Here is a 25,154-nt window from a genome sequence, read left to right as displayed (position 1 = left end):
TTACAGAATTGCCTAACAAGATTAGAAATGAGTCAAAATATTGTCCTTGATTCAATATATGTATATAATACTTATTTATTGTTTTAATCAGTTTTCATTTTATTCTTTTATTCTAACTTGTTTTAATTTTTTTATTTTGGATTATTGTTATAGAACTGCATAGGTGCAATTGATGATACTTGTGTAAGTGCACGGGTTCCATTTGAAAAACAAATTGCATGTAAAGATAGAAAGGCAGCTATCACACAAAATGTTATGTGTGCTTGTGATTTTAATATGATGTCTACATTCATGTATTCGGGATGGGAAGGAAATGCACATGATTCAAAAGTTTTTTGGATGCACTTACCTACCCAAATGCAAATTTTCCATGGCCATCTTAAGGTGAGTACTTATATTATAACTCAACTATTTTTAATGATGAAAAAGATATTCATATATATATATATATATATATATATATATATATATATATATATATATATATATATTCTATATGATGTAGGTTTGTTCTATCTTGTTGATTCTGATTATCCATGTACAAAAGTTTTCTTCCTCCTTATAGGGGAGAAAGGTATCATGCACAAGAATATAGATGTCAAGCCAGGCAACCAAGAAGTCTTACAGAGTTATTCAACTATAGATACTCTTCTTTGAGAATGACAATTGAACATTATTTTGCAATCTTAAAAAATAGGTTTCCTATGTTGAAGTTAATGCTTCCATATAAACCTTCTAGGCAATGACTCATAGTAACATGTGCTATTCATAATTACATACCGAAGTGGAATTTGAATGATGATTTATTTAGGATATGGAAAGAAATGGATCCTATCGAAATTGAGCATGAGAATAGAGGTTCGAGTATGGAAGAAACTAGCTCTAATAATTATAATTTAGTCAGATTATCTGATGAAGGTGTAACTAAGATGACAACATATAGGAATCATATTACAAATCAAATGTAGGCACAATATAACAAGAAGTTAGTATTAGTTTATACATATATAGTTACAAATAGTTATACATACGTTGCAGGATTTATTCTTAATACACATATTCACTTATTTATTGTATCAGTGTTATTTACTCTCTTTTTTTGTGATATTATCCATTTAAACTATTTATATTTTTTATTAAAAATTATTTTAATATTAAGATAATCATTATTTTTTAGTTTAATATTAATTTATTTTGTAATTTTCATAATTTATAAAACTCTTTGTGTTGCAAGTATTACTTCAATTTAATATCATATTTTAATGTTTTAATAAATTTTTAATTTAATATTTCCTTTTAAATATAAAAAATATATTTAATTAAATAAAAATAATAATAAAATTCAATATCATATATATATATATATGTATTTAATTTAAAATACTAAAAAAATAGTAAATAAAATCAAACACATTTTCTTTTTTTAGTTTTTAAAGCTTGTTTTTAAAAACAAATTTATTAAACAAATTTTCTTATTTTCTCATCTTAAAAACAGTTTTGAAAATTAAATTTTCAAACAAATTTTGTTTCATTCTTTTCTTAAAAGCAGTTCTATAAAATTATTTTAAAATGTAATTTTTAAAAAGTAAAAAGTAAAACAAAATAAAACAAGCCCTTGATTTATTTTTTTTCTATCTCTCTTCTATCTATCTCTAGTCCACTTTTTCTTCCTGCTAATTATTTAATAAGAAGACGTGAGTTGAAATAATTCATTAACAATATTTAGACATTATTCAAACATTTTATAGTATATTAGTATTTCATATATATCTGTCTACTATTTATTAATATTTCAATTATTTCTTTTGTAATTGAATTTTTTTTACGTAAAAGTCAAACTTTGATTGAAAGTGTATTTACTTTTAACCTAAATTGTACTTTTTATCTTTCAACTATTGTATTTGTTAGATTTTCACATCTTAATTTTTAATTGTGCAATTTTAATCTTTATATTTTTTTAATTTAGTAAATTTTTTCTTCTGTTAAGTTACCATCTAATTTTTAACTGAAATTATACAATCTTTTCTCTCTTATACTTTTGGTCATCAACCATTGTGTTTGTTCAATTTTAATCTCAATTTTTAATTATGCAATTTTAGTCTGTAATTTTTTATTTTAGCAAATTGCATCTTTCTATTAAGTTGTCATCCACAAGCAAAGAGGATAATCGGAGTGATGAAATATGACATGGAGGCATCAATGTGAACAAGGCTCAAAACAAGTTAATTTTCATTAATATTTTTTTTCTCGCTCAAAACAAGTTAAATTTTCATTATAATCTTATACAAGCATATGTATTCCTTCCTCAAAACAAAGAGAATGCTCTAATCTATGCTTGAAATTTGCATCTTTGAGAAAAAGGAGAAGGAAGGGCAGGAGGAAGTGAAGTAGAAGAAAATGGAGACAAATATGAAGAAAAGGTGTGAGCCAATGGAGAAGGAGTAGAGGAGGGAGGTTGGGGAGGTAACAAAAGAGGAGGAGTAGTGGTGACAATGGTGAAGCTTTCTCGGCAATTAAAAAGTCCAACTACGGAGTGATGATGAAGAAGAACCAAAAGAGTCAAGAAATTTAATTTGCTAGATTAAAAAAATAAGAGGACTAAACTTGTGAGAGGATTGGAATCGAACAAACACAGTAGTTGGGGAACCAAAAGTGTAATGAGGAAAAAAAAAGACTACTTTTTTCATTAAAAATAAGATGGTAACTGAATAAAATGACAAATTTGCAAAATTAAGAAATTAAGAAAACTAAAAAATTATCAATTATTAAATTACTAATATTAAAATTTTTCCATTTTTGAAAAAAATTTCCACTACAACGCCACTAATAGGTGATGATATTAAGTGAAAATTCTCATAGATATAGCAATTATTACACTTGATTGTATGTATCTAAGCCCAAATTCTCTTGATTGTAAGTAATTATAGCCACATACATGTTTTTAAGAGTTGAATATGATTTAATGAGATTTGATCTGAAAAATCTTGTTTAGTAGGTGAATTGAATTGAAAAGGAACATGGTAGGAAGTGAAGAAATACAAAAGCTGATAGGGAATCCTGGTTTCTCACTTAAGCTAGGTTATTCTCGCTTGAGTGAGTGACTCAATCAGAAGAAGAGAATTCGATGACAATCACAATCCGTATTACCGAATTAAACGATCTTGAATTGAATTTCACACAATAAACATAAAATTATTAGAGCACAAATAGGAATTGAAACAAGAAGAAAATTAATAAATGTGGAAACTTAATAGAGATGGAGAATGATACCACAATCGCAAGATTGATAAGCTAAGAAACGATCACCACAAGTGTCTTCGACTATTGATAAGATCAAAGAAAACTGTCTCACTCAAGAACCTAGAGTCACGTGCTCTCACAAAAGTGTTCAATCTCAAATTGTATTCAAAACTAATTAAAAATGTGTATATAAGAGCATATATATGTCTAACGCTTATAAACCAACACAAACACAACTATAACGGGCTTGTTGTAGCAACATGACCAAATCCAAGTAAACTAAATAAAATAACAAAATTTTACTCTAACTAAAAACTCAAAATAAGTAATGACTAATATTAAAATAAATAAACTAAACATAGTAATTAAATTCTAATGAAACTCATTGGAGTTCAAGTTCTCTAAGCATATGTAATTGACTATCTTGGGCTCTTCTAACTCTAAATTAAGCTTTCTTTCAAATAGGAAAGCAACCATCTTTTCTAAGTCTTCATTTATTCTTTTTGCCCTTACCCTTTTCATTGGTCATTGAAGTCTTTCCAATGTCTTTAAGCTCTTGTCTTCAATGGGCCTTCTTTAATTCTCATCAGAATTGTAGCTGCCACACCCCACTTAAGCGAGGTATCTCTTGCTTGAGCGAAAGACTTAGCTAGAGAAGAGGAATTTTGTCATCATGCCTCACTTGAGCGAGGTATCTTTTGCTTGAGTGAGAGTGTTTGACAGAGCAGAGATTCATTGCCGCCATATTTTTGCTTGAGTGAGGCATAGCTTGCCCGAGCATGATAGCTTTCTTCAAGATGAAGTCTTCTTGCTTGAGCGAGAATTGGTGCCTAAGTGAGAATCTACTTACTCTGAAGCATATTTAAAGCGACTTGCTGCAACTGAACTTAGTACTCTAACACTTTTTGGAGGGAGAACCATGAAGCACTCAAAGAAGAAAAGTGAGAACACTCAGTGTCTTTCTCATTCATCTTGTATTGATCAATTAATTTGGTAAATACTTGTAACGACTGTAATGAACAACTAATCTTCTTCTTAAGATTGAATGTAATCATTAACTTTTGTTGATTTTTTTTACTAATTCACCTATATATATATATATATATATATATATATATATAATATTCAATATTGGAGATCCTGGTTGTATTATTCTGCTCTTAATGCTTGAATCTATTTGATCAATATATTCTTGATGTTAAAATCTAAGTTATAATCGAGAGGTATTTCTTGGATTTAGATTTAAATAAGTTTACTTGATATGTTGATAGTCTAAAAAGAGATATCAATGTGTTAATTACCTTAAACACTTAAGCTTAATACTGGATAGTTTATTGTATTTTGGAGGGATGGGTATATAATAGATTTATCTTAGAACTCTATACTTAAGGAATTAATACAGGTGAAAATTGTGTGTAGCAATAAGATCTGTGATTTGTACTGTTATGTACCAGTGAATCGTTAGAATATAGAAGAGGAAAATTGACGAAGTTCAATCTCAACTCATTAAATTTGAATTAAATCATGTTTTATGAATTTCATTTGACTTTCTTTTGTCTAATTGCAATATTGCTCAAAAGAACCTACTTCAAAATTACTCTCGTTGAGAATGACTTAAAGAATTAAATGTTTGAGAGATTTTAATCCTGATGTTTAAGTTGTTTTTGGTATTTACATTACTAGAATTGCAACAGTTAGTATTATTGTTTCATATATGGATGTTAGTATAATTTGATAGAAATATTCTCATGGGCGATGAGAGAATTCGAACTGACTGGTGGGACCCCTGCAAGAAAACACTCAAACGTTTTTCAAGGTAGATTCTTTATGTAAAGTAAGGAATGAGTAAACATACTTAAACATGAAATTTCCTTATGTTATATTAATATTACCTTACGAATGTCATTGAGATGCTATGTACGACGTTTATAGCTAGTTTCAAGTGCGCAAGCAGTTGTGTTGCGGCAACTATTGTGGACACCTCTTCTTTCTTAAGAAATTGTGGCCTAGAGTGCTCAATTTCCTCTAAGGTTGTATATGTATACAATTAGGCCCAGGCTCAAATGTTAGCAGTACCATAACCCAACAAAAAGATTGAAGTTTTCGCTCAAGAAAATAATAATAATAATAATAATAATAAAAGACGATTGAAGTTTGTTTTATCTTTTGTGACTTATGTAACGTGGCGTATGAGTAATTCAAACTAAGAAGAGAAAGACCTTGATATGATATCATAAAAAATGAAGAAATTGTGACTATAATAATTTTTTTGTACAGTAAAATATATAACAAGGAGAGAAAAAATGATGTGACATAATGAATCATGTAATAAAAAAATCATATCTTACACAGATAGGTCTCGAGACTTTGTTACATTTGGACTTTGGAGGAGACTGAGACTCCGAGGAACATCAAACACTATTTTACTCGCCATTGCACGTCCTATTTGTCTTCACCAAAAAACTAGTAGAAGGTGAGCTTCTCTTCTTTTTGGAATCATTTTCCATTCTGTGTTTCCCTTCTTTTTAAAAAAAAAAATTCAAACTATTATCATTTTAGCAATCCGAAATATATATATATATATATATATATAAAACAAACTATAGTTGTGCCTTGGCAGATTTTGAGGCGACACTTGGGGTGAAACTGAAAGGAAAGATGAGTGAAAATTTGAAGGAAAGAGTGAATGCTTTAGGAGAGCTTCTCAAAATTGGTGGGGCTGAGGTGGGTAGGAAGATGAGTGCTGGCATGAGTTCTATGAGCTTCAAGGTGAAGGAGTTTTTCCATGATTCAAGGCAGGTTGATAAACTAGTTGGTGATGCTACCTCTGAGGCACTTGATGAGCCTGATTGGGCTATCATTCTTCATCTATGTGACTTGATCAATGCTGATAAACTTAGTGCTGCTGAATTGGTACGTGCAATAAAGAAAAGGGTTGTCACCAAGAGTCCTAGAGGTCAGCTTCTGGCTTTGGTTTTGCTCGAAGCATTGGTTAAGAATTGTGACAAGGCTTTCTTGGAGGTGGCAACTGAGAGAGTGCTTGATGAGATGGTCAAGCTTATTGATGATCCTCATACTTTTGTCAATAACCGGAACAAGGCTTTGATGATGATTGAGGCATGGGGAGAGTCAACCACTCAGCTTCGCTATTTGCCTGTTTATGCAGAAACTTACAAGGTACAACTTATCCATGCTTGTCACCTTAAACTTAAAAAGTTAATTAAAAGCTTTATTAAAAGATCTTTGTTAGATAATATCTTTAAAATATTTGTTTGGAAATTAAAAGTGTAAAGTTTTTATTAAAAATTGTGTTCAACTGCATTGAAAATCACAGAAAAAAATTGTATTTATTATATTTTTAACAAAACACTTTTAAAAAACAGTTGTTAATTATCTTAAAAAAACATTTTTGTAGCATACTCTTAAAAATAGTCTCTTTAACTAATTTTTTTTTTCACAAAATACTAGTCTTTTTACAATTTAAAGGTAAAACTACTTTTTTTAATTTTATTCTTACTATAATTATTATTTCGAAATTCGTTTTTTTTATCTTCTGTCTATTCATTCATTGTATAAATAAATTTTAAAATGTATAATAAAAAATTCTATAACATTTTTAACAAAAATAAGCTAATTAAATAATTTTTTTAATTTTTGTATCACAATTGTAAACAATACTTTTAAAAAATAGAGGTAGTATTTTTTATGATAATTTAAAATATTTAATAAAGTATATTTAATGTTTCAACTTCTGGATATAGAAATATTCAAATAGTATGAGCTATGAAGTCCATATTTGTTTGGTAGTTTTCGCCAATAATTAATAAGATGGCAATGAAAACTCATTAATCATTTTATATCCAACATTTTTCTTTCTGCTCCAGAGTTTGAAATCAAGGGGTATTCGTTTCCCTGTTCGTGACAATGAAAGCTTGGCTCCTATTTTTACTCCCCCTTGTTCTGCTTCGGCTCCAGAGGCTGAGGTGACTCTAGCACATCTTATTCAGCATGGTATTCTGATGCAAAGGCTTACACCTGAACGAACAAAGCAAGTTTTTGACGTTGCAAGAAATAGCATTGAGCTTCTCTGTACTGTGTTATCTTCTTCAATGCAACAAGATGTTTCGAAGGTATTTTACTTTGTTTTTGTTGTGTTAATATTTTACTACTAGTAGCATAAAAATGTCCCTTTTCAGATGTTTCAATTTGAATTTGGCATAATGAATTTTGAACTAAAATATTTTATTTATGGATACAATTACATTTTAGTCACGTCAATAACATATATAGATATAGCATGTCAACCTTTGCTTTATATTCACCAGACCATGAGCTTATTTTTGGTGTGTATATGGTTGGGTTTTTAGTATATATGTAAAGAGAGGCTATATAGTTTAAAACTTATGCACCTTGCAAAATATGCATGAGTTTGTGAATGTTTGAAATTACACTAAAATTAGGGGGTTATAACGTAAAATAAGTAAATTTGACATTAATCTAAGCACACCTTATTCCTTTTATTGCAGGATGAATTGACAATCACACTAGTGCAACAGTGCCGTGCGTCCCAGTCTAGTGTCCACAGAATAATTGACACTGCTGGAGATAATGAAGCAGTGCTTTTTGAGGCCTTGAATGTGAATGATGAGATTCAGAAGATTCTCTCCAAATATGAAGAGTTAAAGGAGAAGAATAAGAAGAAGAGTGCATTTGAACCTAAACCGGCTATGATACCTGTTTCTATTGAGCCTGATGAGTCACCCCATTTTCCAACAGAGGATGCCTTGATTAGAAGACCAGCTAGTTCAAGAGTTAGAGTTCATGGAGGGAGCCATGATGAAATGATGGATGATCTTGATGAGATGATTTTTGGTAAAAAGGGTGGGGATCCTTTTCAAGATCCAAAGAAACAACAAACATCAAAAGATTATGATCTCATCTCCTTCTAAGTTCCCAATACAACACAACCTTAATTATGCTCTGCTATTGTCGTTTCTATACTATGTTCAGAATATTCCACGTTCCATTGTTACGCTCTCTTATCTTTTTTGGCATATTCCGTGCAACTTATGTTTGAACTTTGAATATATGTATTTAATTTCTTGACAAAGTAATATGGTTTTTTTTCTTTTAATTATTAATTTAAAGAATATGCATTAAAAATAAAAATTTTATTTTCCTTTCCCTTTCTTCTTAAAACCCTCGCAAACTAATAATAAAGAATGTCAGTAATATTCATGTCTGCTTGAGGTGCTTTCTTTTATATTACATATTTGCTATTCTCATTGATGATGCAAAGAGAAAATTTTTCGAAGTAGAATTCACCGCCTTGTATCTTTTTTATTTTGGCTTAAATATATTTTTAGTACTTATATTTTAATAATTATATATTTATTTTTAATCTCTCTAAATTCAACAAAAAAACTGATTCTTAACATTATTTTAATAAATCAAATCAGAAATATAGATTAAAAATAAATATTTATAAAACTTAAAAAAATAACAATAAAAAATTTATTAAAATGTGAGATAAAAATATATTTAAAACTTCATAGTTTAGTCGTTACTTCTATTTATTTATTTATTTGTCTAAAGCGCGGGGAGTTAAGCCATTCAGTTTTCAGGCCTGTGGGCAACCATGACACCGGCCCAATCCATTTTCTGACTTTAAAAATTAAAAATGTGAAGCGCTTGTCCAACTCCTTATGAAATTATTTGACAAAAAAAAAATCTTTATGAATATATATTTATTTTATCAGTCTAATTAATTCCTAATATAAATAACCTATAATGTAATTAATTGATAAAATATACATTTTTAAAAAATTCGCACAATAATTTTTACTTAAAAGAATGAATATAATCAATTACATAATGCATTATAAGAACTAAAGGCCGTGTGATTTAACTGTTTACGAACGTTAAACGATAAAGTGAATGATTTGTTTGCATTATTATGATAGAGTTGGCATGAGATATTGGTTTAATGGTTGGAATTTTTGTGAGCGTGGAATAAACTTGTTTTTAAGAAATCAGAAAAGCTAAAAATACCAACCTCTTGGGAATACCATTACCAGTTAGTTCATTTGAATGATCTTGCAGCGTTGCATGAAGCAATGGCAGGAAAGTACATTCAGCGATCCAAATGGCGAATCGTGCTCTTAGCTCTCTCACTTCTCGCTTTCTCGCTCCTCTTCTTCATCTTCTCTCTCTCTCCTCTCCGCACTCCCTCTACTTCTCTCACCCATTTCCAAGTTCCCACCGCAGAAACCTCTTTCGTCACGTCCCTGGATCACTTTCTCACTCGCACCGCACCCTCCGTCGTAGACGACACAGCTCGCGATTCTCTCGACGAAAGAGAGATCACGAAGCTCGACAACGCCGTTCATTACTCCGAGATGGATCGATTGTATTCGGATCCTTATTACCCTCTGAGCCTTCCTCTTAGGGTTTACGTCTACACCATGCCCCCCAAATTCACCTACGATTTGCTTTGGCTCTTCAAGAAGACCTACGGGGACACCTCCAATCTAACCTCTAATGGCAGCCCCGTTCACCGACTCATAGAACAGGTTTCCTTTTCCTTCACTTTCTCGCCGCTTATTCTCCCTTCGTTTGCTGATCTTTGTTGGTTGTGATTTGTGAATGCAGCACTCCATTGATTACTGGCTCTGGGCGGATCTCATTGCTCCCGAATCCGAAAGGCTTTTGAAGAGCGTGGTTAGGGTTCATCGACAGGAGGAGGCTGATTTGTTCTACATACCCTTCTTCACCACTATCAGTTTCTTCCTCATGGAAAAACAACAATGCAAGGCCCTTTATAGGGTGTGAGTGCTCTTCTAACATTTTCGGTTGCTTTTCTCTGTTTCCTACTTTTAGTTCGATCGTTGCTCTACTGTAGATAATTATAATATGTTAGGTGTTGTGGGTGTAGGAAGCTTTGAAGTGGGTCACTGATCAACCTGCCTGGAAGCGCTCTGGTGGAAGAGATCACATTCTTCCCGTGCATCATCCATGGTCTTTTAAGTCTGTTCGCAGATACATGAAGAATGCTATATGGCTGTTGCCAGATATGGATTCCACTGGAAACTGGTTTTTTTCTTTCTTGAGCAATCATTATTTGTTGAAAATGGCCATCCAGTGATATCTTTCATCTTTCAGGTACAAGCCAGGACAGGTTTTCTTAGAGAAAGACCTGATTCTTCCTTATGTTCCCAATGTTGATTTATGCGATGCTAGATGTTTATCTGAAACGAATCAGAAGAGAAGCACACTGCTTTTCTTTCGTGGCCGGCTGAAAAGAAATGCGGTAAGCAAATCGTGTGATTGCTCATTAATTGATTGACACTTTTCTGTTTCATCTCATGCTGGAGTTGCAATTATTGTAAATGCTGGAGAATGTCTTTTTAGTTTTTGCAATTTTGTATCATGTAATATTAGGATGTGTCCTTGATCTCATCAACTATATAAGGAAGGCCTTTTGTCATTTCGGATAGAATCATGACCGGCTAATGTGTGTTTACTTTTTGGTTGTGTTTTGCCCTACTTGTTGAGTATGTGGTTTTCTGTCAATTTTTTGTCTGCTGTGTGTATGTTATATTCTGAGTTTAGTTGCTTTTTTTTTTGCTGTTCCTATTTCAGGGAGGAAAGATACGTTCTAAACTTGTAGCTGAGTTAAGTGGGGCTGATAGTGTGATTATAGAGGAGGGAACAGCTGGGGAGGGGGGAAAAGAAGCAGCTCAAAGAGGGATGCGCAAGTAATACAAGTTCAGCACTTGAATAAATGTTCTCTGGTTACTTATTTTGTTGTAATTGCTTGCTTGCCTTGCACATTATCAGGTCTCTGTTTTGCTTAAGCCCAGCAGGTGACACTCCATCCTCTGCTAGATTATTTGATGCTGTTGTTAGTGGATGCATTCCAGTTATAATAAGCGATGAGCTGGAGCTTCCTTTTGAAGGAATACTTGATTACCGGAAGGTGTGTATGCATTTATATCTCATAAGTAATTAAATTAAGAACATTAGAAAGAGTTAATGGTATACTTGCAATAAAATAATGGTGAAGATAACTTGCTAGTTTTGGATGGTATTTATTTTGATGTGGAGAGTGTGGGCCCGTTGCTGTATGATCATCTGTTTCAGAATATGTTTACAGGGGTATATATGTGTAATCTCTATTGACTTTTTACCTACTACTATTTCAGACAATTAATGTTGACTAACATGCTAGAAGATTCTTTTGAGTGCCTGGGTGAGGGGGGAGATACAATATATCCAGATATGAATACCATCTTGGACCCCTGACTTTGTTTGTTTTAATGACTCATCTTCTGAATATGGAGCAGATTTGTATAGAATAGGATTTATTTATTTTTTTATTGATGAGTAATACAATGAGGCTGTTAGAACCAGGGCACAGGAGCAGATGATTGATATCAATGAGACCTTAAGTGTGGAAGGTTTATGTAGGAAGAAGGGTAGTCAGTTGTTAGTTAGTTGTTAATATTGCTAACTGATACTATAAATAGAGTAGTTTCTAATTGAAGCATGTTCTTTCTTGGTTGATTTTTTGGGGAGAATTGCATTCTTTGTTCAGGAGCTATTCGCTCTAGGGATTCTTTGCAATCCAAATTCTTTCTAAGAGATCAATAAAATCATCATTTTTCTTCAATCTTTGAATTGATTTCATCTCTGAACCCTACAAATTGGTCCAACCTACTGGATCCTACCCCATGTCAACGAGGATGAACGAGAGAGTAGAGGTTCTTGAGTATAGGGTTCAGAACATTGAAGCTTTGCAAAAGATGCTGTCAGACCTAATAAAGGAGATGAATGTCACACTGCAAGAATTGTTGAAGTAGATACAGAAGATGAGCCTTGCTATGATGCCAAAAGACTAGCCGCATATGGAGTCACACATAGAGAAGATTGGAGACATAAATGATGAGAGCATAGGGAGAGGAAACCTTGATGTTCAGTTTTGTTATTCTGTCAAGAAGGAGGAACTCTCTGCCTTCAATGGCGTTGATCCTGTTGGATGGATTTGTAGAGCAGAGACTTATTTTGTTGTGCATGGGACAAGTGAGGCCTTGAAAGTGAAATTGGCTAAAATTTGCATGGAGGGAACCAAGATTCATTGGTTCAATTTGTGGCGTGAGGAGGAACCAACCTGGGGTAATTTGAGACAAACTTTGATGGTTAGATATGGAGGTGATCATTTGGATAATCCTTTTGAGGAATTGAAGTTGCTGAAGCAAGAAGATTCTGTGGAAGGGTCAATTGAAGCTTTTGAAGCTCTTGCTTCTCAGGTTCCAAACTTGCTTGAGTTTCCGGACCTCGGGTATTTTGTAGGAGGGTTGAAAGAAGCGATCAGGTTGAGAATACAAACCCCAGACCTGTCATCTAGGCTGCATGCGATGCATTTGGCAAGGGGAATTGAGGCCTACATCACGAAGGGAAGTGAGATTTCCCTGTCATGAAATAAGAGTTCCGGTGGGGGAATGTTGGGTATTGGCAGTTCAAGAAGGGGTTTTGTCTTCTCCGTTCAGCAAGAGTCTGTGCCCGCAGGGGGAAACTCAAGTAGCCATGGGTTCAAGGTCCGACCTTAGGTTCTTATTCCAATATGGTGACAATGCACAATTAAGGACAGCAAGGAACAATGGTGGAAGTCGTAACAGGGGCTGAGACATCTTCCTCATGAGATGTTGGAGCGTCAGTTGTTGGGAGGAGAGAGAGGAAGATGAAGATTTGGCGCCCATCGTGGGAGATGAGTATGAGGAGGATGAGAGGGAACTAGAGTGCAAGGTGATGAGAGAGAACGAGTTGTTAATATTGGTAATTGATACTATAAACAGAGATTAGTTTCTCAATTGAGGCATGTTCTTTCTTGGTTGGTTGTTTTGGGGAGAATTGCATTCTCTGTTCAGGAGCTATTAGCTCTGGGGATTCTTTGTAATCCAAATTCTTTCTAAGATCAATAAATTCATAACCTAACAGAGGCCAAGGTAATTGTATCCTCAGAAGCATTTAGAAAAGAGCAAAAAGATGGAACCCAAAAAATTAGCAGGGCTATCCAGTTTCTCCAACTCTGTATTGGAGGTGACAATACCCTTGAGATAGCATAGGCCCACAACTCCACAAGCTTAAAACCTAAAAGAAATTAAATCACAATTCTATCCCCAAGTTTTAAGTGCTGGGAGACAAAGGTACATTCATTCTATTTCAATGAAGTGAACCAAAGAATAGTATAGACCAAAGTAGTTAAAATCGAGATTCTAAGTAGGATCGGAGAGGAGATGAAAAATCGTAACTCGTAGGATCGTAACACGAATCGGAAGATCCTACAAAATTGTATAAATACATGTAAAATAGTATAAATATAAAGGCCAGAGGACAAATGAGAGAAGTGAGCCACCCCACCTCAAAACAGAGATATTAAGAACAGAAACAGAGAGGGAAAAGATAGATTAAGTATTGTATTCTGATAAAAGACTATTTTATCCTTAAAGAAACTTAAAACAGAGCCACATTAAGGGTAAAAAGGGAAAGTCAAATTATTTTTAAATGATGAGAAGTCTTGTCCTTAAAAAACCCTAAAATCTGCTTCATAAATCCTAAACCCTAAAGACTATTTTATCTTTAAAGAAACTTAAAACAGAGCCACTTTAAGGGTAAAAAAGGAAAGCCAAATTATTTTTAAATGATGAGAAGTCTTATTTTTACCCTTAGAAAACCCTAAACCCTAAATAACTTTTACTCCAGCCACACTGTGAATTAGGCTACGTTGGAGCTGTGATGGCCACCACGCTATGACAAGGTCGTCGGTGCAAAGCAGAATCGCTGACACAGACAAGGTCGCCAGAGCAGACATAATCATCAGAGCGAAAGCTATAGAGATAGCAGAACAGAGGAACGAAGTTGCAAAGTCCTGGTCGCGTCCAAAAATGGTGGAGAAAGAGGCGATTTTGGAATGAACAGATTCGCTGTGTTGAGGAAGAAGAGAAGTGCACTTCGCAGGTTGCAAAGAGGCAAGAAATCGGAGAGAGGAGTGAAAAAAAAACCCTAAAAATAGGGTAGAAACAACTCGCCTAGGATCGTAGATTCCACGATTTCACGAGGAAGATCGTGCGATCCCAGAGATCCCACCAAAACGAGTTCCAGCCCAGAATCAGAATCGTTGGACCTGCGGCAGATCGTAAAATATTTTACATGTTAACTCGCGATTTTGACTACCATAGTATAGACTGCACATTGTTAGGGAATTTTGGCCTCCTTTTTATTACCAAAGCCTTAAAAATTGTCCTAAGATAGAATGCATCAGGTGACCAAAAACTTCATTGTCAAATCTGCTATATGGTCTATATGTTTATCTGAATTGTCAGAGCTTTATGATTTGTTAATTTTGATTTTTCAGTAAAGTTGCTAATTTCTTTTTGGCCATTTATGCAGATAGCAGTGTTCATTTCTTCTAATGATGCTGTAAAGCCAGATTGGCTTCTAAAATATTTAAAAGGCATTAGACCTGCTCATATCAAAGAAATGCAGCAAAATCTTGCCAAGGTTTGTGAAGAATTTTACTTTGCTCTCTCCCCCCCCCCGCGGGTATTTTTGTTGTCAATCTTGCAATAATATTTTCTGTCATGTGCAAATGTTTGTAAATAATTAACTTAAATTTGTTTCAGTTTTATATATTGATATATTGTACATTCTCTTGCTTGCCTCTTTGGTGTTTAATACTTTTTTTTTTTTTCTTTTCAGCACTCAAGGCATTTCCTGTATTCTAGTCCTGCTCAACCACTGGGTCCTGAAGACTTGGTTTGGAAAATGGTTAGTCTGCTGTTATTAAAGTTTCTGTTCCTAATATTCTTTCTAGACATTTTGTTCAGATATGAACTATGCTCAGGTTTGATCCTCAGCTTACCATTGCATGTTTTCTTCCATTGTAGTATTGTTTAGTTTTGGGTAATGGAATGCTGTTAATCATTTTTAATTCAATGCACCGTTGATATATATTTAGTTCATATATTGTGTGGTAAGTTTATTTCTGGAGGCCATATGATGAAGTGAAAAGAGCATTACGAGAGAGGTGGCTATCAGAATATATCAAGGTTTAGTATTGACTGGTCTGACTGCAGTGTTTCAGTTTCATGAGCTGGTTACTTTAGAATAAGTTTTGGCTTTCTGGTATTCTACTGAAGCTTTAGCTTTGGTTAATGGCTGTAACAAGGGCATTTCATTTTCTAGATGTTATTAGGTGCGATTGTGAATTTGTGCTACACAACTAGCCCTATGACAAGAAGATTTGTGTTTCAAGGTATAAAAGGATGAAGTATCATACTGTTAGTAACCTGGGCTTAGATTTAATTTGTGTTAGAAATCACCAGAAATATCTGTTGGGGAATCTTATAAATTTACATTTCAATTCTATCATATGGCTTTTGATTTTTATGATTCTTCTGACGATGCTTAACTATTTAAAGATGGTTTTTGGGTAGGTATCTTATATTGTTTTGTGATGTTTCCTTGACTGTTTTTTGGGCGTATTATGGAGTCTGTTTTTCGAACGAATGATAGCAGGCATCTCCTTTTAACTATGGTTTTCTCTATATTATGATGCTACAGATTGCTGGCAAGGTGGTGAACATCAAGCTTCACACCAGAAGATCTCAACGTGTTGTGGAAGGATCTAGAAATCGGTGCACTTGTGAATGCAGACCTGGCAACATCACTAGTACTGCGTAATCTCCCGAATGTTTTGTTTTCTTTAATACAATGTAATATCTATGATTTTTCTCAAATATTTTTCCTTGTATTTGTCTGCAAATTTTGTATTCTTTGGTGCGTTAGTTTGGTGTATAACTTAGGTGGTAGTACTTGACTGGAAAAAGAATTAAATGCGAGTCTGTAATATGATAAGCTTTGGATGAGAGATAATGGCAATCAAAGATCATAATTGCGCTTGTAGACGAATTACTGTATAAGATAAAAAATGATGGAAAACCAGATTTCACTTGGATGAAGGCCCAATCGCTCACTTCTAATTTATTGTATTGTCATATGGTGAAGTAAAATAAATGAAAATAAGATTAATCATAAATAACTATTGTTAATATGAATTTTAGGTTTTTAAAGGTGATTGTGAAGTTTTTATATTCGGAGACTTACACTAAGCATGCTGCAAATAGTACTGTGATTATTTCAGCCTGAATGTTTCTCCTGGGCTTTTTTGTAAACGTTGCTCCCATGGTTTTAATGGTGAATTTCTGTTAGGCCCAAATCAATTGCACTGAAAAGTAAAAAAATAATAAAGTTCGTCCTTGTTTCAAGTTAAAGTCAGCTTGCCCCCGTGACTGTTTTCACTTTTTGAGAGCAGAAAATGGTTTAAAAATTGAAATCTTGTAAGAATTTTGTAGTATGGCCAGGGAATGTAACGCTGCCTCATAGCTCACTCTTGATTTTGTTTCCTATTTCATGTCGCAATCTACCCCTCAACGTGGTCCACAAACAGCTGAATTGATGGAAACGGGTGAGGTCTTGATTAGAAATAAAATAACACCATCCTTGACCAAAAAGAAATACAGTAAATCAACACCATCAAAATCGGCGAGATTTCAGACCACTGAAAAAGGTAAGATAAGATTGGAGTGGAAACAGAGAAGTGTAAACTACAGAGAAATGATACATCTTACAATATTTTTCTACTAATTCTCCTAATAAGTTAATAACGAAAATGAAATGAAAAAATTAATTGTATTTAATGCTTGACACAGTGTGTGTGTGTGTGTGTGGGTGTATAATTCTTGGTATTGGAAGATGTTTTAAACAGGATTTAAAATCATTATTGTAACAATGAAGTCATAAAGTGGAGCCAATGGGAGAGCAATGGACAACAGGAACAGCAGAAAATTAGCGGCCAGTAAAGAGAGCATACATGCAAAACAAAAAGTTTTACTAATGCACCGGTTTTTCTTACTGTGATTATAAACTTAAAATGTTGTTTTATATTTTTCTTAATTAAACGGTTAATATCTTAAAAATTACAAATATTTATATATTTTTAAGATAAAATACTATCTTCATTATCTATTATACATATTTAATATACTGTTAACAATATAATTGTTTACAACTTTTATATTGTTCTCTTATTTATTTTAACGTTAAAAAGTAAATGTTACCATCTTTTTATAAAAAATAATTTTAACATAAATTTATTTAAGATTAATTTAAGCACACCTCTCAATCATATTTAATAATTTAAAAATTGATTTTGCCTAAAATTCAGACAAATGGATCTTACATATATATGAGGAGCGAATGAGAGTTAAGAAGAAAAAAAAAGTTTAATCATATGATAATATGTTATTTCTGTTTTACCCTCACACGTATATTTAAAGACTGGTAGATGTGATGATTATTAAATTTTAGATATAGGAGAATTTTTCACAAAATACAATCTACTAAAGATAAATCATGGATATAGTATCAAAGTTTCTTTTATTTTTGGCTCCCCCCTCCTAATTTCCTCTCATGAAAATAGACTATAATTTATCCTGCACACATTATTTGTAATTGGCAAAATAGCACTGTATTTAAATTACGCTTTTGCTTATAGATTTTGAATGGCAGATGCTAAATTAAGAAGTTAGTAAAAAGTGATTTATCAAATATTATAAATCGTATTTTATCTTCAATGTTTAAGCACAAAGTAGCGTGTTTCGTCTTCTCTTAAACTTAAACTAACGTTTCTAGTTATGCTTTTATTTTTGAAGTTAAAGTTGTGTAATGTGAAGTATATAATAACATTTAATAAAAAGATGAAGCGCGTTGTAATCATATGTAATGTAATAAGAAAACTGCGTGATGTGACAACGCACATCTTTTATAGAAGTTTGGTTATGTTGTGATGTGAGGCTAGTTTCGGAATCAAAACATCTTACTAGGGAATAGAGAAAGTTTGAACTTTGAAGTTTCTATAAATTAATAATAAAAAAGAAACATACAATAAAAGAGGCACGTTGAATTAATCATGAATACGATTTGAAAAAAAAAAATTAATGATTGAATTGAAAAATAATCATAAAGAAATTATGAATATGAATTGAAAAATATGAATAACATTACATTGCAAGAATGAAAAAACCCAGAGAAGGAGATACGGCGCGTACATGTTACAGCATCATGCCAGCCGATAATGGTTTAACGTGTCACCATGTACCCTATTTTCCTAAACCGAAATAGAAACACTTGTTTATATTTTGGTCAAATTCTTCAGTAGAAGTTGAATTTGATTTTAACAGTATTAATTATTATTATTATGTTACTAGTGTATAAATAATGAAGGATAACAATACTTTGTATAATAATATAATAACAGAGATTATATGAAAATTTTATGTTATAAAGCAGATTTGTCTGATTGAGTAATATTTCATTTCTAATTTCTAACATAATAAAATGCATAATTGAAAATATTGTCATTAACAGAGAAAGAATGATTAAGGATAGCATCCAAGCAATGCCCATCATCAAGCCCACTACTCTTTCATATCCAAGAACCTTCATATATTATTTTATATTTTTCAAGTGACCAAAAAAACGTATATAATAAATAAAATATGAAAACGAAACGAGTAAGATCATATATATATTTTAGTAAGATTTAGTAATAAGAATATGACATGATCGGCTTCAATCATGGATCCGTAGTGCTTGTAGTTTTGGTCACGACTAACTACCTCGCTGTCTGTCACACTGTGTGTATACAATTGGAGAGCATGTCTTAAGCTCTGTAGTGTCAAACACTTTGTTGTCGTGACTTATAAGATCATAGATCTCAAACTGAGTGGCATTTAGTTTTAAAAGTAACAGCTATGCAACCTTTTTCATCTTGTGGGCACTGTCTGAGTGATCCCTTTTTCTGATATATGCATTCATGGGGTGCTTTTTTTTTATAGTAAAGGTATAATCTTTATGTGATTGTGATGGCTTTCTTGCATATATAACGGGCTGATTGATTTCCGAGAATAAAGGCGAGAAAGATGAAAAATGGGAATTGTGCAAGATTTTATAATATTAGATTTTTATTATTGGATTTGTTTGTGGTTTTTGATGATTTGTGCTTTAAGCAATGCAGGGAAGTCAAAGGGTTCTTACAACTCAGGCTGACTTGATGTGACTGTCTTTAACGGTTAGGCACAACACTGTTTCACTTATTTTTCTGTTTTTGTTTTTATCCACTTTTTTCTTCTCCTCGGAGACCAAGAGTTCTAAATGAAGGATTGAACTTTTTCATCAGAATCTGAGTCCTACTGCTGAGATCCAGTGCTTTGCTCAGTGCATCTGTCAGAAAGGTGTGGATTAATCACTAGTTATATTTTGATTTTGAAAGGTAGAGAATTTTTCACAAAATTTCAAATGCTTGGACTTTATTGTGACTTGAATGATGGATGCTTCTTTAATACTAGGATGGCGTTAGGTGTGATTCACTTATATATTTCTTTCTTTTATCATACTACTCGAGTTATTGATTAAGAATTTAAGATTCACCTTTCAAGTTTCAACTTTGTTCTATTTATTACAATGCTTATGAAGATCTGATTTGCTAAATTTCTGAATATGGCAGGATATTAGAATTAATCTTGGTCCTCAAGCATGACATCGAAACCATTCAAACCAAGCCGGTTATCTCAGTCAGCAAGTTCTGATGCACCTGAAGGCCAGAAGCCTCCTTTGCCTCCAACTGTAACATTTGGAAGAAGAACTTCCTCAGGTCGCTACATCAGTTACTCCAGAGATGATCTTGATAGTGAGTTAGGGAGTAATGACTTCATGAATTATACAGTGCATTTGCCACCAACCCCTGATAACCAACCTATGGATCCATCGATCTCACAAAAAGTTGAGGAGCAATATGTGTCAAGTTCACTTTTCACAGGAGGATTCAACAGTGTTACTCGAGCCCATCTAATGGATAAGGTGATAGAATCTGAAGCAAACCATCCACAGATGGCCGGTGCAAAAGGGTCTTCATGTGCAATTCCTGGTTGTGATTGCAAGGTGATGAGTGATGAACGGGGTGTGGATATTCTTCCTTGTGAATGTGATTTTAAGATATGTAGAGACTGCTATATAGATGCTGTGAAAACAGGAGATGGAATGTGCCCGGGATGCAAAGAGCCATATAAGAACACTGAACTTGATGAAGTTGCTGTGGATAATGGAAGGCCACTTCCACTTCCACTTCCTCCACCAAACGGGGTGTCTAAAATGGAGAGGAGATTGTCCTTGATGAAGTCAACAAAGTCAGCACTGATGAGAAGCCAGACTGGAGATTTTGATCACAATCGGTGGCTTTTTGAAACAAAGGGTACCTATGGCTATGGCAATGCCATATGGCCAAAGGAAGGGAACTTTGGAAATGGAAAAGAGGGTGATGTTGTTGAGCCAAGTGAGTTGATGAACAGACCTTGGAGGCCACTCACACGGAAACTAAAGATACCTGCTGCTGTTCTCAGCCCATATCGGTACAATGACTTTGGTCTTTGCTATTTTATAAATAAAATAAAAAAAAATTGTCAATAATAATAACCATGACTGCATGTTTTGTTTTTTGAAGTTTTTCTACTAATTAAAACTATGCTTTGTTCCGAATGACCAGCATTTTGAAATCATTGTCATGTATGTAGTCATGATTGAGATTTTGCCCTCACCATTTTCTCATCAATTTTACAATGATGATTTGGCATTGATAGAAGCGTGCTATATATATATATATGTGTGTATGTACCATGTGGAAAAATTACATTAAAAGATGCATTTAGATGATGATTTCTGATAAATGGATGAATCTTATAGGAGGGCTGGAGAAAATTGGTGAAAGGAAGTATTTTCTTCTCTTTTTATCAATCTTAAACGTGGCTGTCCATACCATATCACTCCCAAACTTAAGAGTGCTAATGATCGTTAAACCAATCATCTGTCTGCTGACTATTGCTTTTCTTTCTGTTGCATCTGATTTTTCAGTCTTATCATTTGCATTCGTATGGTTGTCCTGGTACTCTTCTTGGCATGGCGGGTGAAGCACAAAAATGCTGATGCAATCTGGCTATGGGGCATGTCTGTGGTTTGTGAGATATGGTTTGCTTTTTCTTGGCTTTTGGATCAACTACCCAAGTTATGCCCAGTAAATCGTTCCACAGATCTCAATGTTCTGAAGGAAAAATTTGAAACACCAAGTCCTAACAATCCTACTGGAAAGTCTGATCTACCAGCCATAGATGTCTTTGTCTCTACTGCTGATCCTGAGAAAGAACCTCCTCTTGTCACTGCAAACACTATCTTGTCTATCTTGGCTGCAGATTACCCAGTTGAGAAACTTTCTTGCTATGTCTCTGATGATGGAGGTGCACTTCTAACATTTGAGGCAATGGCTGAAGCTGCCAGCTTTGCCAATGTATGGGTTCCATTCTGCAGAAAACATGCTATAGAGCCTAGGAACCCTGAATCATATTTCAACTTAAAGAGAGATCCCTACAAAAACAAAGTGAAGCCAGATTTTGTCAAGGACCGTAGAAGGGTGAAGCGTGAGTATGATGAGTTCAAGGTTAGGATCAATGGTCTACCTGACTCTATCCGTCGCCGATCCGATGCCTTTCACGCTAGAGAGGAAATCAAGGCCATGAAACTTGAGAGACAAAATAGAGAAGATGAACCTGTAGAACCTGTAAAGATTTCAAAAGCAACATGGATGGCTGATGGAACTCATTGGCCAGGGACTTGGTTGAATCCTTCATCTGAGCATTCTAAAGGTGACCACGCTGGTCTAATTCAGGTACTGATTAGCTCCTTGTAAGTGTCAAGTTTATTCTTGGAGAGATGAGAATGAAATGATTCATACTTGAAGTGTTGAATGATGCAGATGATGTTGAAACCTCCCAGTGATGAACCTCTTATTGGAAATGCTGATGATACAAAGCTCATTGACCTGACTGATGTCGATATCCGTCTTCCACTTCTTGTTTATGTTTCTAGAGAGAAACGTCCAGGCTATGATCACAACAAGAAAGCCGGGGCCATGAATGCCTTGGTTAGAGCCTCAGCCATCATGTCCAATGGCCCTTTTATACTAAATCTTGATTGTGATCACTACATCTACAACTCCAAGGCAATGAGGGAAGGTATGTGCTTTATGATGGATCGTGGTGGTGACCGCATTTGCTATGTCCAGTTCCCTCAGAGGTTTGAGGGGATTGATCCCTCTGATAGATATGCTAATCATAACACAGTCTTCTTTGATGTAAACATGAGAGCCCTTGATGGACTTCAAGGGCCAGTGTATGTAGGAACTGGTTGTCTTTTCAGAAGGGTTGCTCTTTATGGTTTTGATCCTCCACGCTCTAAAGAACACCACTCAGGTTGTTGCTTTGGTAGTGGCAAGAAGAGTGCTAATACTAACTTCTCTGAAGAGAACCGGGCACTAAGGATGAGTGACTCTGATGAAGAAGAAATGAACCTATCAATGTTCCCTAAAAAATTTGGAAACTCAACTTTCCTCATAGACTCGATCCCTGTGGCAGAGTTCCAAGGCAGGCCTCTTGCTGATCACCCTGCAGTGAAAAATGGACGCCCTCCCGGGGCTCTCACGATACAGCGCGAGCTTCTTGATGCATCAACTGTGGCTGAGGCCATCAGTGTGATCTCCTGTTGGTACGAAGACAAGACTGAGTGGGGACAGCGTGTTGGATGGATCTATGGATCAGTTACTGAGGATGTGGTCACTGGCTATAGGATGCACAATAGAGGATGGAAATCAGTGTACTGTGTTACAAAGCGTGATGCATTTCGTGGAACTGCTCCCATCAATCTCACTGATCGGCTTCATCAAGTCCTTAGATGGGCTACTGGCTCAGTTGAAATATTTTTTTCAAGAAACAATGCATTTCTAGCTAGCCCAAGAATGAAATTTCTTCAGAGAATTGCATATCTTAATGTTGGAATTTATCCATTCACTTCCATATTCCTTATTGTCTACTGCTTCCTTCCAGCACTTTCCCTCTTCTCTGGCCAATTCATTGTCCAAACTCTCAATGTTACTTTTCTTGCTTATCTCTTGACCATCACTGTTACCTTGTGCATGCTTGCTGTGCTTGAGATCAAGTGGTCTGGCATTGAGCTGGAAGAATGGTGGAGAAATGAGCAGTTTTGGTTGATTGGAGGGACTAGTGCCCACTTAGCTGCTGTGCTTCAGGGTTTGCTCAAAGTCATTGCAGGCATTGAAATCTCCTTCACATTGACATCAAAATCTGTTGGAGATGATGTGGATGATGAGTTTGCTGATCTCTATATTGTCAAGTGGACATCACTTATGATACCACCAATCACAATTATGATGGTTAACTTAATAGCAATAGCAGTTGGTGTTAGCAGGACCATATATAGTGTCATACCACAGTGGAGTCGTTTAATAGGTGGTGTTTTTTTCAGTTTTTGGGTATTGACACATCTCTACCCTTTTGCAAAGGGTTTAATGGGAAGAAGAGGGAGAACACCTACCATTGTTTTTGTATGGTCAGGCCTCATAGCAATCACAATATCACTCCTTTGGGTGGCTATCAATCCCCCTGCTGGTACCAACCAAATTGGTGGTTCATTTCAGTTCCCATGATACTTCATTTTTTTTGTCATATGACACTTTTTTCTCCCTTTGTTTAAATTCTTTTTCACTCTCGGATCAAATACTCAATGATAATAGTGAATGGATTTAAATTACTGTTTGTTATGCTTATGAGTTGTGTCTAGGAAGTTAAATTCCAGGAATCGGAAATGTTTGATAGTGAATGGAGATTACTCTGTCCAAGGCTTTTCATTAAACGGCTCACTAACTCTGTTGCTGTATTCTTTATCTATGGAATGAGCAAATAAAATTTAAGTGTTTTAAAATATTCACTTTCCTCAGGTTTCATTACCCTGTTATCTCCCTTTCTAAATTGTTGGTATGACATTAACTTTTTACACACAAATATGAAGTGAAGTTTAAATATATAACTTCTTACAAATTGTTCAAATCCATTACCATTAACCTAATTCAAATAGTTTGTTAAAACTTTAACGAGTTCTGAGTAGTGAATTGAAAATCTCACACACTTGGTAGAAATGTTCCAATTGCCCCTCAAAAATTACAAATGAAGAGTATCATAGCATGATAATTTATGTATTTTCACATGAGAAAACTTATTTTTACCATCTCAAGGAAATTAAAATGTAATGATACATTTAGGCTTAGTTTGGGAGTTTAGAGGGGAAAGGAAGGGCTTGAAAGGAGAAAGAAGTTAAACTTTTCCTTTATTTAGATATTTAATATTGAGAGAGGAGAATGATGAAAGGTTTAATTATATAAATAATATTATTATATTTTATATTTTTTATTTATACTTTTTTATAAAAATAAAAAATAAATATTTTTCTCAAAAAATTAATATTTTTATTTTTTATAATTTTTTTAAAAAAAATCTCACTTGAAAAAGTAATATTTAAAAAAAATATTAATTGTGAAAAAGTATGAGAGAGTAAAAAAGAGAAAACTCTTAAAAAATCCCCAGGTGAGGGAACTCAAAAAATTAGTATTAGAAGAGTTTTGAAAGATTTAGAAAAATTCTGAAAACTTTCTCCTCCTAATTAGGGCAACTCACAAATAAGAGTTAACCCCTCTTAATCCATCCCTTTCTCTCTTCTCATAAACTCAACTTTCAAACATAGCCTTATTAAATATATTTATTTAAAAAAATGTTTCAATCAGTACTATTTAACAAAATAGAACTTTTCACATGTGATAATATTTAGAAAGGCAAAGAGATAAGATAGAAAGAGAGATAATAAAATAAAAGTAATTTTTATTGTACCTTAAATATTAAGAA

General features: G+C 33.9%; 3 protein-coding genes across 4 annotated transcripts; all 3 read left to right on the top strand.

Moving 5' to 3' along the window:
- The first annotated feature begins 5,898 nt into the window (after positions 1-5,898).
- LOC113865948 (TOM1-like protein 1) lies at positions 5,899-8,189 on the top strand. The gene is made up of 3 exons (XM_027500776.1): positions 5,899-6,417; positions 7,125-7,370; positions 7,767-8,189. Exons 1-3 carry the CDS (start codon positions 5,899-5,901, stop codon positions 8,187-8,189), a joined length of 1,188 nt encoding a protein of 395 aa, XP_027356577.1.
- Positions 8,190-9,201: 1,012 nt separating this feature from the next.
- On the top strand, positions 9,202-17,149 carry LOC113865548 (probable arabinosyltransferase ARAD1). 2 transcript variants are annotated; one of them, XM_027500189.1, is made up of 10 exons: positions 9,202-9,241; positions 9,343-9,812; positions 9,892-10,065; positions 10,175-10,332; positions 10,402-10,549; positions 10,882-10,997; positions 11,080-11,218; positions 14,689-14,799; positions 14,998-15,066; positions 15,862-16,022. In XM_027500189.1, exons 1-10 carry the CDS (start codon positions 9,211-9,213, stop codon positions 15,979-15,981), a joined length of 1,536 nt encoding a protein of 511 aa, XP_027355990.1. In that variant the 5' UTR covers positions 9,202-9,210; the 3' UTR covers positions 15,982-16,022. The 2 variants fall into 2 exon arrangements, with proteins under 2 accessions (XP_027355990.1, XP_027355989.1); XM_027500188.1 differs by having other exon boundaries at positions 14,998-17,149.
- A 2,744-nt stretch (positions 17,150-19,893) lies between these two features.
- On the top strand, positions 19,894-23,905 carry LOC113865427 (cellulose synthase-like protein D3). Its single transcript, XM_027499956.1, has 3 exons — positions 19,894-20,765; positions 21,265-22,072; positions 22,160-23,905. Exons 1-3 carry the CDS (start codon positions 19,894-19,896, stop codon positions 23,903-23,905), a joined length of 3,426 nt encoding a protein of 1,141 aa, XP_027355757.1.
- Positions 23,906-25,154: the final 1,249 nt, after the last annotated feature.

The sequence above is a fragment of the Abrus precatorius genome, unplaced genomic scaffold, assembly GCF_003935025.1.
Source record: "Abrus precatorius isolate BTA unplaced genomic scaffold, Abrus_2018 Scaffold4, whole genome shotgun sequence".
In the NCBI taxonomy this organism is placed as follows: domain Eukaryota; kingdom Viridiplantae; phylum Streptophyta; class Magnoliopsida; order Fabales; family Fabaceae; genus Abrus; species Abrus precatorius.
Note: the sequence above shows the minus strand (reverse complement) of the source record. Positions and strands in the feature narration are given on the sequence as shown.

Coding starts and splice junctions, on each gene's coding strand:
- LOC113865948 (XM_027500776.1), top strand. CDS start 5,899: ATGAGTGAAAATTTGAAGGAAAGAGTGAATGCTTTAGGAGAGCTTCTC. Junction 6,418..7,124: donor TTTATGCAGAAACTTACAAG/GTACAACTTATC, acceptor TTTCTGCTCCAG/AGTTTGAAATCAAGGGGTAT. Junction 7,371..7,766: donor TGCAACAAGATGTTTCGAAG/GTATTTTACTTT, acceptor CTTTTATTGCAG/GATGAATTGACAATCACACT.
- LOC113865548 (XM_027500188.1), top strand. CDS start 9,211: ATGAGATATTGGTTTAATGGTTGGAATTTTT. Junction 9,242..9,342: donor GTTTAATGGTTGGAATTTTT/GTGAGCGTGGAA, acceptor ATGATCTTGCAG/CGTTGCATGAAGCAATGGCA. Junction 14,800..14,997: donor TGCAGCAAAATCTTGCCAAG/GTTTGTGAAGAA, acceptor TTTTCTTTTCAG/CACTCAAGGCATTTCCTGTA.
- LOC113865427 (XM_027499956.1), top strand. CDS start 19,894: ATGACATCGAAACCATTCAAACCAAGCCGGTTATCTCAGTCAGCAAGT. Junction 20,766..21,264: donor GCTGTTCTCAGCCCATATCG/GTACAATGACTT, acceptor CTGATTTTTCAG/TCTTATCATTTGCATTCGTA. Junction 22,073..22,159: donor ACCACGCTGGTCTAATTCAG/GTACTGATTAGC, acceptor TGAATGATGCAG/ATGATGTTGAAACCTCCCAG.